At 33.9% G+C, this 16,299-nt stretch overlaps 1 protein-coding gene across 2 annotated transcripts; it reads right to left on the bottom strand.

Annotated features, from left to right (window-relative positions):
• Positions 1-13,275: 13,275 nt before the first annotated feature.
• LOC138134759 (alpha-tocopherol transfer protein-like) lies at positions 13,276-14,704 on the bottom strand. Of its 2 annotated transcripts, none has more exons than XM_069053247.1 (6): positions 14,358-14,704; positions 14,143-14,296; positions 13,837-14,089; positions 13,675-13,758; positions 13,516-13,618; positions 13,276-13,456 (listed from the first exon to the last, which is right to left on the bottom strand). In XM_069053247.1, the coding sequence occupies exons 1-6, from the start codon at positions 14,476-14,478 to the stop codon at positions 13,305-13,307; spliced, it is 867 nt and encodes a 288-aa protein (XP_068909348.1). In that variant the 5' UTR covers positions 14,479-14,704; the 3' UTR covers positions 13,276-13,304. The 2 variants fall into 2 exon arrangements, with proteins under 2 accessions (XP_068909348.1, XP_068909338.1); XM_069053237.1 differs by having other exon boundaries at positions 13,675-13,785; positions 14,358-14,679.
• Between the last annotated feature and the right edge of the window lie 1,595 nt (positions 14,705-16,299).

The raw sequence follows: 16,299 nt of genomic DNA, 5'->3' as shown, positions 1-16,299 counted from the left end.
GAAATTTTCAGTTTTAAAATCGATTAGCTTTACCAGGAAAATTGAATAATCTTCCGGAGTTCTCTTCGGAAGAACTTTGGCAAACCTGTATTTGCAAAACCAGTCTGTTGTTTGTCCGATGATAATATGTGCACATACCCAAAAGACAAAGCAGTTCTTAAAGTGTTTTCTTCATTCAAGGATTCAAACAGATCTGGGCAATGAGTCCGCACCGTAAAATAATTATCGATGGCCGTTTTGGCCGATTCGATTCGGTAATAACAGCTGTGAAGCGCCAAGATCAATTGCGTTTCTAAAATTCAAAACAGTTCGAATATCCAGATTTTTGAAAAGTTTTTTTAGAAGAGACTGACCTTCGAGTTGCGGCAAGTGGGGCTGCTTTTTCAGCCATTCTTGTAAAATCTGGACGTCCTCCTTTTTCAATTTGGGGTTCTTAGCGTACAGTTTCTCGGCGTCGATGCACTTAAAAACCATCGTCTGTTTCTGGACGCTGTTTAATCGAATCTAATTCGAAGTAGCTTTACCTGCAGTTATGAGTGGGAAAATCAAAGATTACCTAATGTCGCTGATTCAATTAATTATGACCTTTAGACTAACACATTGTAAAGACATTGGGATGATCTTGTATGCATTATGAAAATAACTTTTTGCTACCATTATCTTAAGGATGAACTGGAGTAACAATCTCAGCAAAACCTTGCGGAATTCTTATAATGCTATGAAACGTTTATTACGAGGAATCAATATTTGCAAAAAAAGTTTTTAATTTTTGGAAACGAATTGTAATCAGTTGCAAGTAAATTTTGTGTTTATTTTCTTGATATTTAGATAATTACTTACGAGTGATTTTACAATCTTTTCACTAAGACTGTACCTACGTAAAAGTAAACAGAAGCACACTGAATTTTCATTGCATTTCTGTTAAAGTTCTTAACGTAACTCTAGTAAAAAGTGCGATATGAGTGTAATATTGCATACCGACGTCAATTATATGGGTTTTGTTCACTTTTTATTGAAATCAAAACAGGTACATAACCTCAAAAACCGTGTTTTTCCACATATAATTAGCGATTACATGGAAAATCCTCCACCAACTTTTTTTGTAAATTCATTAGAAAATTCTACGATATCGACACTTTGTGTGAAAAATTTAAGAAAAATTGGCCATTTTGAAATATGGTTTTTATCAATTTATACAGAGTGTCCCCAAAAAAAAGACGAGTCCATAGCTCCCTTATTTATCGGAGGATTTTAATTATCTATACACCAAATTAAATGGTTGTTAATAGGCTACAAAACGGCTTAATAAATTCACGGGCTTCAAGACTAAACTGTCAAAATATTTTTTTTCAAATGGGATTACATAGTTTTTTTTAGTAATTCTGATAGAGATTTTAATTCTGAAAACAACAATGTATCACAAGTATAACTTCACATAAAAAAAAATATCACTAACTTTTTTAAATGACGAGCACCAAGCGAAAAGCTATCAAAATGCATTGCGTTACAATGTAATAACCAAATTAAGGTAGCTGGAAAAACAAATGACAAATAATAACATGTAGGATTGCGCAGATATGCCACCAATGTTTAGCGCAAAATGGAACATAGACGATAGTAGCATTTTTTTTACATTTTTTTTTGGTGAATTTTTGGTATTTAAGTGTATACGTGTAATACATTGTTGTTTTCAGAATAAAAATCTCTATCAGAATTACTAAAAAAAAATATGTAATCTCATTTGAAAAAAAATATTTTGACAGTTTATCCTTGAAGCCCATGGGGCTATACTTGAATTTATTAGGCCATTTTGTAGCCTATTAACAACCATTCAATTTGGTGTACAGATAATTAAAATCTTCCGATAAATAACGGAGTTATGGACTCGTCTTCTTCTTTGGGGACACCCTGTATAAGTACGAGCATTGATCGATTTCTCATAAGAACGCGTGTAAAAAATATCCCGAAACTTTAAAAGGTAATAACATTAAAATTCCTCGATCAAATTTTTTTTAAATTTGGCACAGTACTTTAGCATGGATAGAAGGACTATTGTACCAATTTTGAGCAATTTTCGCCATTTTTCAATTGGACGTTCTTCTTACCTACTTACTTATTCCAAATCCCTCGTTGTATTCATCTTTTCTTCCTTTTTCATTCGTGTAGGGGCTACTTTCTCAATCCGACATGTCTCGATCTCTGCACGCACTCCGTATTTATTTGATTTTCCAGTGGCTTGGTGTTCAGGATTTCAGGAACTTGGTTCCCGAAAGACTTTTATATCAGGATTTCTCCAACTGAAATTTTACTTGCGGAACAATGGAAATAGTTTCCATGAACATCTTTAGAAAGAAATATTATTATTATCGAAGTGAGGTAACACCATCTCAGTGACGAGTAGAAAAAATGACACAAAAACATTTAATTATTATTTTGCTTTTATTTCGGGTTTCATCAATTCACATAGATCTTTTGTCAATATGAATGTAAGAATTTTCATCCCATCTTTTTAGATTTATCTTCTTTATATACGAGCTAAGCGCCAAAAATTCTCAGCCTGACATACGAGTAGATCCAGATTTTCTAGCAGGCATTTAATAGATACTTATCTTAGAAAGCCTTACAAAAAAAAAATGACGTTCTGCGTTAAACAGTTTTTAATTGAAGGTATCTTAAACACGACGTATTGAGTAAAATGTCTCAAGTGGGTCAAATCAAGTATCGAGCTGTGATAAAATTCTTGGTAAAAAAACGTTTACTCCCTAAATTATCAAATAAAGTTTTGATGACGTGTACAGTGGAAGTTGTTCTTCCTATTCTGTAGTAAAAGAATAGGCAAAGCGCTTTCGTATGGGACAAGAGTGCCTTGAAGATGATCCAGGATCTGTTCGACCAGTAGAGGTTCACGGATGACAAAATTGCCCTTGCTGAAGGGTTGGTATTAAGTGACCACCGTTAGAAGGTCAAAGAAATATCAGAAATAGTTAAGCTTTCAAATACAAGTCTTCGCTGGATCCTGCATGACCATTTGGGAATGCATAAAGTCAGCTCAAGATGGGTTCCCAAACTTCTTTCGGCTGTTCAGCGGCAACATCGAGTTGAATGTGTATGAACACTTTTAACACTCTGTGGATTAGATCCAAAGGCTGTGTTGAAGACCATTGCAACAGGAGATGAAACAATGGTCTTGTGCTATGATCCTCTGCCGAAAAAGGAATCGATGGAATGGCGACGTCAGGGTGAAACACCCCCAAGAAAATTCAGAGTTTGTCAATCAACAAAATTGGTAATGGCCACAATTTTCTGTGATTGTGAGGGATTGCTTCTTATAGATTTTAAGGAAACTAACACCACGGTCAAGGGCAAATATTATGCAGTATTGCTTCATAAATTGCGGGACAATATACCGGGGGAAGCAAACCAGAGGCGCCCGGATACTGCATGACAATGCACCAGTTCCTACTGCCGGTGTCGCACAAGTCGCCATGCTGGATTTTGGCTTCCACTAAATCGACCATCCTCCTTGTGGCCCAGACATGACCCTTAGTGACTATTATCTGTTTGGATATTTAAAAAAATATCTATGTGGGCGACGTTTAAATGATGATAATGAGTTAAAAGCAGCGGTAGTAGCCCGTTTTGAGAATAAACCAAAAAAATATTTTTTTAAAGGGATTGAGTTGTTAATTAAAAGATGTAACAAGTGTATTGAAGTTAAGGAAGATTACATCGAAAATTAATTTGAAAAATTTTACTTTATTTTGCCTCCTTCATAGCCAGGCCGGGTAATTTTGGCGCTACCCTCGTACTCTTTTGAAATAATCGTTGACGGCTTCCACTACGATTGAAAGTGATATAAATATTAAATATTCAAAAATTTCAAAAAAAATTACTACATTACTTACTATCTATACTATAAAATGCCAATGCTGCTGCGAAGTAAGCAGAAAGAAATAGAAATACCATCAACTTCATCTTGACTAGTTGGTGAATGATGTTTGGTTGGCTCGTACCGTTGATTTTATAGTTGATAATGTTGCCCTATATACAGTGCGACTCAACAAAACAATTGAAGAAATGTTATGTAAATGTACTAGGAGCAGTAGTGCAAACATTTTTCTGGTCACTGTATACAAATTACACGCTGCGATTATAGGACTCATTAGTTTTCTATAGAAAAGGCAAAAGTATGGAAAAAAAGCTATAACGTATTTTTCAATTTGATTTAGATCGTCGTGCAATATTTAATTTATTACGTCCATGAAATATTATAGTACCTAGCACAAACAATTATGTTTTTTTTTTTGTTGCGATATCGATATTTTGAAAACTACAAGAAAATATTTAAATCAGAAGGAACAACTGTTGCAAAATAAATTAATAAATTATATAAATGTTTACTCGTAATACACTGCCGGACATCGCAGATGATAATCGCAATAATTGTCCTGTCACCATAAATTATGTATATAAGCAATTGTACTGCAAGTAGTAAATTTTTCCCTTTGGTGGTAAGCTGATAAAAAATACTATAAAAAAAAGGTGTGTGTGCTTCAGACCGCACGACGGAAGTGAAAACTTCTATGATGGTCGTTACTGATTTTAAGTAATATGTACCTATTCTATACAAAAATACAGCGTGAATTTGAAATACGCCACAATCTTAAAACCCCAGAATCTTCAGACCAATTGTGAAATCACGTGCGCTCAGTTTTGCACTATACAGGGTGTTTTCGAAGTTGAGGTGTTCCTTTTAACCTGTGATAGTATGCGTTGTTCTAAAGAGTTTTAGCCAAAGTCACCTTAGTAAAATGTGTACGGCAATGAAGATACAATAAGTTAATTTTTTTGAAAATTCTGAAACCGGTCCTGCTCAAATTTGCGCTGATTTTTTAGAAATTAGAATTGACAAAAAAAAATCAAATGAGCATGGACGTTAATCAAAAATACTGTCAGAGTTGTCACCTAATTAGTCGGAATGGCTTTATCATTACGAAAATAATGAGCTCACAGATATGTTGCTAATGCATGGGCAATGTTATCACGTTATCAGAATGCAACTGCGGCGTCCAGAGAGTATGCAGAGCGATTTTCAGAAAGACACCATCCTGGGCCACGTCAGTTATTAATCTAGTACAGCGGAGAAATAGACAGGACCGGACTCAAAATTTTAGAAAACAATAAAAATATACAATCAATTATCTCCCTTAATACAAACATTTTACTAAGAAGATTTAGCCTAAAATTCTTAATAATAATGTATAGTATCTCGTGTTACAAGGAACCCCTCAACTTCGAAAACATCCTGTAGATCCGCATAAGGACAGAAAAGCCATGTACAGTTCAAGCACAAAAGTTGAGTATGCCACTGATACCATTAGGGCGAATTGTAAGATTTAATAAGTTATCGAGTGCAACGCAAAAAAGGTGCAAACAGTTTTTTCCAACATGGCTTATGAAGATGAAACTTTCAACACTCAGTTTAGTGAGGAAAATAGGCGTTTGCATCACTAGTGAGGAAAATGGAGAAAGTAAACTCACTAGTGAGGAAAATTTATTTAACAATCTACATTAACAATCTACTATCAACTTATTAATATAAAAATTTAAAACACTGTTATTTGCATTAATTGAAACTCCAGATCCGGAGGATTCAAAAAATAGGGGAATAAAATAATTATAAAGAAATTTTAAATTGAGACTAATTTTCATAAGCGATGTTGGAAAAAATAGTATACACAGTTCGTGATTAGATTAGTATTAGGTGTCCAGAAAGTTCTGAGCTTTTTTAGAAAAATAGATAAAAATAAATAAATATCTATTACTTAAAAAATTACACAACAATTAAACTAAATATTCGCCGTTATTGTCAATGCCAATCATCTTTGTCCCAAAAGCTCAATTCCACGACGATAGAAGATGGACTCTTTCATCCCGAACGATTCTGATCTTTAAGACCTTCTTCCCCATTCAGAAATTTCCCACACCATGTCCGACAAGTAGACTCTTTTACCGTCCCTGCACCTTCAATTCTGCATATATTTCCACATTTTTAAACTCATATAACATTAAATTACGATTTCGTTCTTTTTCCGTGTAAACAACAGAACAACAAACAGAATGTAACCAATTGAAAATTATTTAACTGAGAAACGTCAAATTGTTTATGGACAAGTGTACTTCATATTTAAAAAAACTAACAAAAATTAGCAATCAATTTTACATTTATTTTATATCGTGAAACAGAATACCACAAAAACGCTCAGAACTTTCTGGACACCTAATATTTTATAAATCAATTTCAGTTCGGCCCACCGTACAAAACAAAATAATCACGGAATTAGAGCAAATAGTTATTTACTTATTTATGATGTAAGTGTTAAAAGTGAGATTTTATTTTGTAAGTGGGGTAGATTGGGAAACGAGCGCAGCGAACAAAATAAAATCACTTTTAACACGTCCATCGTACATCTATTTTTTATACAACTGGTTTGCATTGCATTAAAAAACGTTGTCGTATTTTTGATGTTTATTTTAATTTCTGCGGCAAAAATCAGGTAGCTAGTCTTGTATTGACATTTGTTTATTAGAAACGTCAAAAAAGTTTTCATTAAGTTTTGTAAAACACTATTCAATTCCACATTATTGCATTCGTAAACATAGAATGCAAAGAAAATAACGTTAACGATGCCGATATCGACGACAGACTTCCCGCAGATATTGAAAAAGTGGCAAATAAAGCCACTTTAACATTTATAAATAAATAAAAAATAACTAGTGTTAAAAGTTTTTTTTACCATCTAGTGTTAAAAGTACTTTTAACACTGTAAGTTATAAAGTGCAATTTTTAATCAAATTAGCTTCCACTAAAAACGTCACTTTTAATGTCAGTTGTATAAAAAATAGGTTTATTAAATTTACCACGTGGCTTGCCAAGTAGGCTGACTTAATGTAAACTCAACAAACGTCAAACAGTAATAATTTTCAATGGACACCGTTTCAAATAAAGAAATGAGTGAATGGGATAGACTGAAAAATGTGCAGTTTTATTTCATAAACATAAAACACAGGAAATCATAATTACATCAAAATAAATAAAATTTTACTTCAACAATATTAAACTATTTTAATTATTTTTGAATTTTCATTTCATACATTTTTCAACTGTCTTCCATAGGCTGCAAGACACTAACCAAGACGATCATAAAAATTTTGCCGAACATTTTGTAACTGTCTAACGATTATAAAACCTTCTGGGAAAGAAATAATGTAATAAATTATAAGTATTTTTTTATAGCTATTAAGACAACAAGTGTTTTATAGACGATTTAAAAATCGAGATCGTAGTTTAAATCAGAGCGACCGCAGGGAGCGAGGGTTTAATAGATCGAGATTTTTAAACTATAAAACACGCGTTGTCTTCAAGATTTTTTCTAACACTAACATCTTATCAGAAATTTTAATAAATTCAGAAATTATTCGAGGCGCGTCACAATACACAAAATGCGGAGGTTGCCGTGGGTACTATGGTAATAATATCAACAAATTTGGAAAAAAACAATTTTCATCGTTGAAATGTGCCAAAACGTTTCGGAAGAAATAAGAAAAAAGGGGCAATTTGTTACCAATGAAGTCTAAAAGTGCATACGAAAAGGTGTATGTTTCGTTTCAAGGCCGGAACAATAAAAAAAGGCCAGTTTTCGATGGCCGGGCATTTGCATTGGATGAAACAGCAGAAGTTAAAGAAGAAGATGTTAGGAACAAGAGCACGAAGCTAATGTGACAGTTCCAATTCAATAATTGTACTTTTCACTTTTGTGATAATTACTGTAAAAATGATGAATAAAATGTTACTTGAATAATATGTGTGAGCGTATTTTATGACTCTATAAGATACGTTGCTATTAACGACATGTCTTATAGAGAAAAGCGTATTTTATGGGAAACATAAGGTGTGAGCTCAAATGCACCATGGAAACAGTATAAGATATTAGTGTCAGAAAAAATTAATTCCGTAACTATTTTTTTTGTTCGACAGTGTCGAAATTTGAGAATTTTCTCCTATGTGAACGGATTTTGATAAATGTGAACTTGTCAAAACGAAACGTGAAGTTAATTTTAAAGATTTTAAGCCATTTGGAGGCTTTAATGGGGTCTTCGAACAAAAAAACCCATTCAACTCGTTCTTGTGAAATTGGACTTTTTTTGGCACTCGTGGGCCTTTAAAACGCTCGTTTCACTCGCGTTTTAATCTGGCCCACTCATGCCAAAAAAAGCCCAATTTAATAAAAAAATAACTATCGCACGTTCAAATGAAATCCTAGGCTGGGTAGGCGTTGGAAACCGTCAATTGTTGTGCTTTTTTAAAGCGTTGATTAATTGGAGCATGTTGATAGCTAACCTATAAAATTTAGCGCCAAAAAATCTTTCTTTTTTTTCTTCCTTTGTTGAAAACAAACATGTTTAATTATGTCCCGATTAAACATGAACAAATGTCATCGTGTCAAACGGCGGGAAATTCAAACTTTACACTGTTCTAAACGGTTTACTTTTTCCAACGCCTACTCAGCCCAGGATTTCATTTGAACGCGCGATATATTGTATATTCTGTAGTATAAAATAAACCTAAATTGATTTATAGAATACTAATCTAATATTCTGCCAAATTTCACTTAAAAATTCCTGCTAAAACGCTTATTAACACGACCCAAAGTTTTTGTCAGGTAAATCCCTATGGCCAGCGTTAAAAAAGGCACTGTATACAGGCTGCCTCAGCTAAGATTTTCCAGCCTAATATCACGGTTATTTCCCAACGGATTTTTATGAAATTTAAAATGCAGATATTTTAGAACGTGAAGGTTCAATTAGTAATAATAAAATTACCTCAAGTTAAAAAATGAATTTTAACACATGTTTCCTTTATCGAAAATTATGCGCGATTATTATTAGATTGTTAAACATTAAAAAATAGGGGTCTACACAAACAATTAAGTAAATCACTTGTCTGATTCGACGAAAAGATTAGATTTTGTCGTAAAAAATTTAATGTAAAATTTGAAGGTATTTGAGCAATTACTCTCGTGTCAAAAATGGATTACTCCCTAGAATTCGAACTTTTAGGGAAATAACGTTTTTCATGTTGTGTGTAACTAGAATTTTGAAAAGTTATTTTGAATGCCTAAGGTTGGTTACTTTGAATTGAGAGATTAAATCCAAATAAATATGCCGCCAGTAACCAAAATTGATTGTGGAACGAAAAATCATCTATCACTTAGCGAGAAATTAGTCATTTGCAACTGTTACAATTAGTTTGCTGTCTTACATTTTTGGGATATCTTTTGTTTGTCACCAGAAACCACATAGACTCCAACCTAACCAAATTTATGGCAACCTAGTAACGAATATCCCTAAATCCTAGGGAGTAATCCATTTTTGACACGAGAGTACCTTTTGAAACAGTTGATGATTAATTGCCAAGCAACATTTTGTACACCCTTTAAAGTCTGTCAAAATTGGGCGCGCTTTATTAGAAACGTCAAATTGTGAAAATTTATTGAAAATACTCCAAAAATAGACTACAGCGGCTGAAATTACAATATTGTTGAAAAAGGAAAAAAAAAATTGTGTATGGAAAGTGTCGTAAGAACTTCAATAACAGAGTTCGTTTTCTTGTGGAACACTATCCAAATGTAGGCTTTACAAAATGTAAGGTTAAGAGAGTCGTCAATTTATTTGAAGATCCAGGAAGCGTACGTGAACTAAATTACCTTGCTAAAATATCCCGATCGTGTTTTAGTACTTTATGGAAGAATTAAAGCATCCAGTATAATAAATTACGGTTAGTAAGATAAACGTCAAATATGTCACCTGCGCTTCTGCGAAAAGGTATGTCCAAAATTCTGCAAAATTGCGCGTTTGTTTCATACGCGTCCACGTTTCTGCATTTGCAGCCACGTTTAACACAGTTTTTTGCTTTTTTCTTGCAAACCAGACGTCTTTCAAGGACCAGTTTTTTCCTACAGCATTTTTTATTGACGATAAATTTTTTATGTAAATCTTAATTGATTCAACATTTTAAAAAGGCATGTAAAAATTACGTTTTTAAGACTTGGGTGATTACATTAATAGGATTTTATTCTTCACCGTCTAAAATATCTGCATTTTAAATTTCACAAAAATCCGCTGGAAAATAACTGAGTTATTAGGCTCGAAAATCTTAGCTGAGACACCCTGTATATACAGTTACTCCTGCAGCTCTGCACTGAGGTCACAACACAACTTACAATGAAAAATTTAAAATTGACAAGTGACGCACAGTTGATTGTTTTTCGCTCGCTCCGCTAAAAAACTCGACTCCCTTGATTTTAGCTTGTCGTGTCGTGCTGCGAACGATTTTCCGAGTTTAGCTTGTGCTGCGAACGATTCTACCGTGTCGCATGAAACTAATTCACTGCCGGGAATCAAATGTATGTGGCGCGCCTAAAGAAGTTTACACTTCAAATTGTTGCATGTATTTTAAAAAGTAGATAAAAATAAATTTGTAATTTTTCCAATCATGTCTTTTGGTTTGTATTTCGTGTGGTCGCCTAAAAAATTTAATATGCACCTCCGTCAAAATGTGCCTTTTGTCCTCGCCACTTTTTTAGCCGAGGCGCAGTTTAAATCTTACTTTGCGTTGTTTCTGTTTTTACGCGAGTGGTTCGCAATCGACTCTTCAACGCCAAATTTGATCGGAAATTTAAATGAACATTCGATATATGTATAGTCCATCCATTTTCAATATACACTACTAAATCTGTAATCGGGTTCCGCAATGAAGGAAAGTAAACTAGTCTTGAATATTTTACTCCCGGGATTTTAGCCTGCTGCGAACGTGTCATGCTGCAACCGTGTCGTGCAGCTACCGTGTCCTGCTGCGAACGATTTTAGCGTGTCACGTGAAACTAATTCACTGCCCGGGAATAAAATGTATGTAGTGCGCCTAAAGAAGTTTTCACTTCAAAAACTAAGGGAAGGAGGAAGGTGGCCGATCCTTGTGCCGGCCGCTATCACGCCGCCCACATTAGCGGGGAGGTCATCAGTTTCCTTCCTCGCTTCAGAAAAATAAAATAAAGGCCCGGAGAAGAATCTCGCACAAAAAGTCGTTGGTGAGCGCCGATGCTCACATTGTATTAAAAATTATGAGATTCTGGTACTTCTACTAAAGAGTAATGTAACAATGCTCCCAATCCCGTGATTAACAATAATTGAACAATGATAACGTAATTTCAGCAACCCAGCAATTAATAATAAAATGTATGAGAAGGAATATATTTTTGAACATGGCTCGATCAATAATAATGAGAACAACGAAGAATGAATTATTTTGAAAGCCACGGCCCTCAATGATATAATACATATTATATCATAAAGAGTAGAAGTGAGTCTTTTTGTGGCCAGCCCAGAGATTGAAGAACGAGACGAAGTCGAGGTCGGAAATTGGACGAGGCAAGTTGACAAAATATCCAGATTTCAACTGAATTGGACGACCTTGGAAATTTCATAAATACAAAAATCGAAAATGATACAGAGGTAATTTTTGTTCATGTATTATATAATACCGTGTGAGCAACAAGTACTGATTGAGTTGGCAATAAATTCTGGTGATTTTTGGTGACTTTTATGTCATGTTCCAACGAGAAAACCATTTTATTAATAAAAGATTACAAAAACCAAGACTTTTAAATTTGAAATGTATACCAGCTGTCAATAATGTCAATAAAACAAACTGAAATAGGTACAATTCACAGTCTTGAAAATTTTATGTACAATTTTTTTTTTGCCAACTGAATCAGTTATTGTTGCTCACCCTGTAGTACATATTAAATAATCTCTTGCTTGTGTTTAGCCATTTCCGAAAAAAGCTGGATATTTTAATTTCAATAGCCAGCTTTTTTGGAAATTCGAAAATGTATTATGGGTTGCATTTTTTATTCCGTCGAGCACATTGTCACTCTTGAAATACTCTGTACGTGTTAATAAAACCTAATATATTACTCCTACTGTACTGAAGTTTTCTTTCGTCTTTCCGAAGTGCAAACATGCAGAGTAATAATAAAACATCACGTGTAAACCTGCTCTTTCCATTTTTTTAAATTTCGCGCCGGATCTATTTGTTATAGCGTAAGTGAACATTTTTAGTAACATTTATGTCAAGCAATCTATGAGTGGACAGAGTTTAGCACTCTTGGTTTGTTTTCTTTTTGATCACTCGGTATTCTTTTCATTCAATTGCTGCTTTCAATAAATTATAGTGGAGGTCATAAATTTATCAACAAACATGTTTAAACATAATGGTTTGACGTATTATCCCACAATTTTCGTTTCATCAAGAAATTGTGAAGATCCTACCTATCTACTTTAACTGTACGTAGAGATCTTCAATCATGGCATGGTAAAAAGCACAATCAGAGGTAAGATTAACATCATTTCAAAAAAAGATTTTTGTTCGACACTCAGAATTTGAGAATTTTCTCATGCGTGAAAGGATTTTGATAAATAAATGCCACAACTTGTCAAAACAAAACGTCAAGCTAATTTTAAAGACTTCAAGCGATTTGGAGACTTTAAGGGTTTCGAAAAATTTTCAAATTTTGAGGGTGTCGAAAAAATTGTTATCTAAACTTACGGGCGCCAAAAAATGTTTGTATGCAAATCGTTTACTCGTTAGTAAAGTATCTTTTTTTACTCGGCGGATTGCGCACGAGCGCAGCGAGCAAATTTTTCTCCTCGTAAAAAAAGTGTTGCATAAATAACTATTATTGTATTAATGTCAATGCACCATTTTGTGTAACTGAGTCTAGACTAGAAATGTTTTCTCCAGTCGTAATAACATATTCGAGAAATATCTTAACAATAAAAACTGCTAACACTCATTTGAATATTATGACTAAAAGTTGAACTTATCTGTGTTCTAAACTATGTAGTCTCGTTGTCCTTGAATTGACAGGTTATAAATGGCAACCTCTGATATTGATAATGACCTCAATAGGATGCAATTATTAATTTATTAATAAGCACCATAAAATACAATTTTGTAACCATTATAAAAAATCGACAGTGCCGAACTAATTCTTGCGCAGTAGGTACTATCATAGAACTGTATTAAAAACAGATTTTGTAAATAAATCTCTCTCGTTCAAGAATGTAATTTTTTTTCACAGGTTAAGTCATCGATAATGAATTGCATTTTTTTAGGTCGCTAGGAAAATGAAACACTTGTGTCATATTTTGGATTTATTATTAACATTTAATTTTATTACAACTCAGTCAATTTCTAGTTTTTTGAAGGTTCCGTCCACTCCAAAAATGGTACTAACATTTTTCGGCCTTCCGAACCTCTTCGACTCGTCGACTTTTTGACTATTTTGCCACTTAAAGAAATCGAAATTTTCTAGTAAATCCTTCAAGGTATCAGCTATAATTAAAAATAGATAAGTGATAACTACCTACGTCCATTTATGTTTCTATACGCACCTTGTAGCTCCTCACAAGAGGGCAGTTCTCCGTCGTAGTCTTTAGGCAAATAGTATTTAGGTACCTGCTCGTAAAAAGTTTCCACAGCAGGGTGGAACTGCAACTGCAATTATTTTGCTTTTTAGTACCTACACAACTTTTTTAATACTTTTTTCTTACCATCTTGTAGAACTCGTTCTTTATGAAAGGTGTCAACATGGCCATAAGTTTGTCCGTAAACAGGGGCGCATTAAGAATATGAATCTGCTTAATTCTGACTGGTACACCTTCCTTTTCATATTATGAAGACAACAATGAGTGTAAAAATGTACAAAGACTCACCTGGATATGAAACAGAACTTGTCTCATTGCTGTTAGGTTCAATTTAGTCAAATGTCCTAGAGAAAATCCCCTCAAATCGTATACAAGAATTACACCGCTTGCCATAATAGTCTGATGTAAATTCAAAATGTAAACCATATCAACAATGTTTATAAAATGGACAGTGTTGAAATTTTCAGTTTTAAAATCGATTAGCTTTACCAGGAAAATTGAATAATCTTCCGGAGTTCTCTTCGGAAGAACTTTGGCAAACCTGTATTTGCAAAACCAGTCTGTTGTTTGTCCGATGATAATATGTGCACATACCCAAAAGACAAAGCAGTTCTTAAAGTGTTTTCTTCATTCAAGGATTCAAACAGATCTGGGCAATGAGTCCGCACCGTAAAATAATTGTCGATGGCCGTTTTGGCCGATTCGATTCGGTAATAACAGCTGTGAAGCGCCAAGATCAATTGCGTTTCTAAAATTCAAAACAGTTCGAATATCCAGATTTTTGAAAAGTTTTTTTAGAAGAGACTGACCTTCGAGTTGCGGCAAGTGGGGCTGCTTTTTCAGCCATTCTTGTAAAATCTGGACGTCCTCCTTTTTCAATTTGGGGTCCTTCGCGTACAGTTTCTCGGCGTCGATGCACTTAAAAACCATCGTCTGTTTCTGGACGCTGTTTAATCGAATCTAATTCGAAGTAGCTTTACCTGCAGTTATGAGTGGGAAAATCAAAGGTTACCTAATGTCGCTGATTCAATTAATTATGACCTTTAGACTAACACATTGTAAAGACATTGGGATGATCTTGTATGCATTATGAAAATAACTTTTTGCTACCATTATCTTAAGGATGAACTGGAGTAACAATCTCAGCAAAAACTTGCGGAATTCTTATAATGCTATGAAACGTTTATTACAAGGAATCAATATTTGCAAAAAAAGTTTTTAATTTTTGGAAACGAATTGTAATCAGTTGCAAGTAAATTTTGTGTTTATTTTCTTGATATTTAGATAATTACTTACGAGTGATTTTACAATCTTTTCACTAAGACTGTACTTACGTAAAAGTAAACAGAAGCACACTGAATTTTCATTGCATTTCTGTTAAAGTTCTTAACGTAACTCTAGTAAAAAGTGCGATATGAGTGTAATATTGCATACCGACGTCAATTATATGGGTTTTGTTCACTTTTTATTGAAATTAAAACAGGTACATAACCTCAAAAACCGTGTTTTTTCACATATAATTAGCGATTACATGGAAAATCCTCGACCAACTTTTTTTGTAAATTCATTAGAAAATTCTACGATATCGACACTTTATGTGTGAAAAATTTAAGAAAAATTGGCCATTTTGAAATATGTTTTTTATAAGTACGAGCATTGATCGATTTCTCATAAGAACGCGTGTAAAATATTCCGAAATTTTAAAAGGTAATAACATTAAAATTCCTCGATCAATTTTTTTTAAATTTGGCACAGTACTTTAGCATGGATAGAAGGACTATTGTACCAATTTTGAGCAATTTTCGCCATTTTTCAATGTTACTCTTACACCTGTAGGTGTCAAAAGAAGGCAAAATAACCCAACTTGCCTTATATGTGGAACAAAATTATTTTCATCTAGTTACCTTTGCATTACCCTTGTAAAAATACCAAATGCCGCTCCACAAAAAAGAAGGCAGTACCCTAACCTTCGCCTTTTTTTTTCCAGCACTGTTTCCTTATCCTCCATATTATCAAGATGTATTAGCATTTCTCTTCTTGTCTCTTTAGATCCTCCGCCATGAAGTTTTCTAGGCTTCGTTGACTTTCCTTGGATCTGGGGTATTCATTTCCAGCCCGTAGATTATTAAGTACATTGTTTCTTTTTTAGTCTTCTTTTCTAGGTACTCTATTCTATTTTTTGTGCTTTGCTGTTCTTGTTCTATTGTATACCTCATATTCTATTGTATACCTCCGTTTCTTATCTTATTTGCAGTTTTCAGGTATTTGATCTCCTCTTTAAACCCCCTTGGTTCTTTCCGTATCTTCTTCATTTCATTGGTCATTTCCTTCATCTCCATTTTAAATTTGATCATCATAATAATTCTCTCATGTCATCTATTTTGTCTTATTATCTTTTTGAAAACTTCTTTAGGCGCACCACATACATTTAATTACTGGGCAGTGAATTAGTTTCATGCATCACGTTCGCAGCTGGCAGCCCGTCACGTTCGCGGCAAGCTAAAATCTCGGGAGTCGAGTTTTTTAGCGGAGCGAGCGAAAAACAATCAACTGTGCGTCACTTGTCAATTTTAAATTTTCATTGTACGTTGTTTTGTGACCTGACTGACCTCAGTGCAGAGCTGCAGGAGTAACTTTATATATATACAGGATATTTGACCAGTGATAATGAGCCTGACGAAATTTAAAATGATAATTCACACTATATTTGCGAAAAAAGTTGGCTACTGAAATTAAAATGTCCGGCTTTTT

The sequence above is a fragment of the Tenebrio molitor genome, chromosome 1 (genome assembly GCF_963966145.1).
Source record: "Tenebrio molitor chromosome 1, icTenMoli1.1, whole genome shotgun sequence".
In the NCBI taxonomy this organism is placed as follows: domain Eukaryota; kingdom Metazoa; phylum Arthropoda; class Insecta; order Coleoptera; family Tenebrionidae; genus Tenebrio; species Tenebrio molitor.
Note: the sequence above shows the minus strand (reverse complement) of the source record. Positions and strands in the feature narration are given on the sequence as shown.

Bases quoted from the DNA above. Each gene is read 5' to 3' on its own strand.
- LOC138134759 (XM_069053237.1), bottom strand. From the start codon at position 14,478: ATGGTTTTTAAGTGCATCGACGCCGAGAAACTGTACGCGAAGGACCCC. The intron at 14,090-14,142 runs GTATGTGCACAT...TTGCAAATACAG, and splicing joins AGAACTGCTTTGTCTTTTGG to GTTTGCCAAAGTTCTTCCGA. The intron at 13,619-13,674 runs GTAAGAAAAAAG...AAATAATTGCAG, and splicing joins AGAACGAGTTCTACAAGATG to TTGCAGTTCCACCCTGCTGT.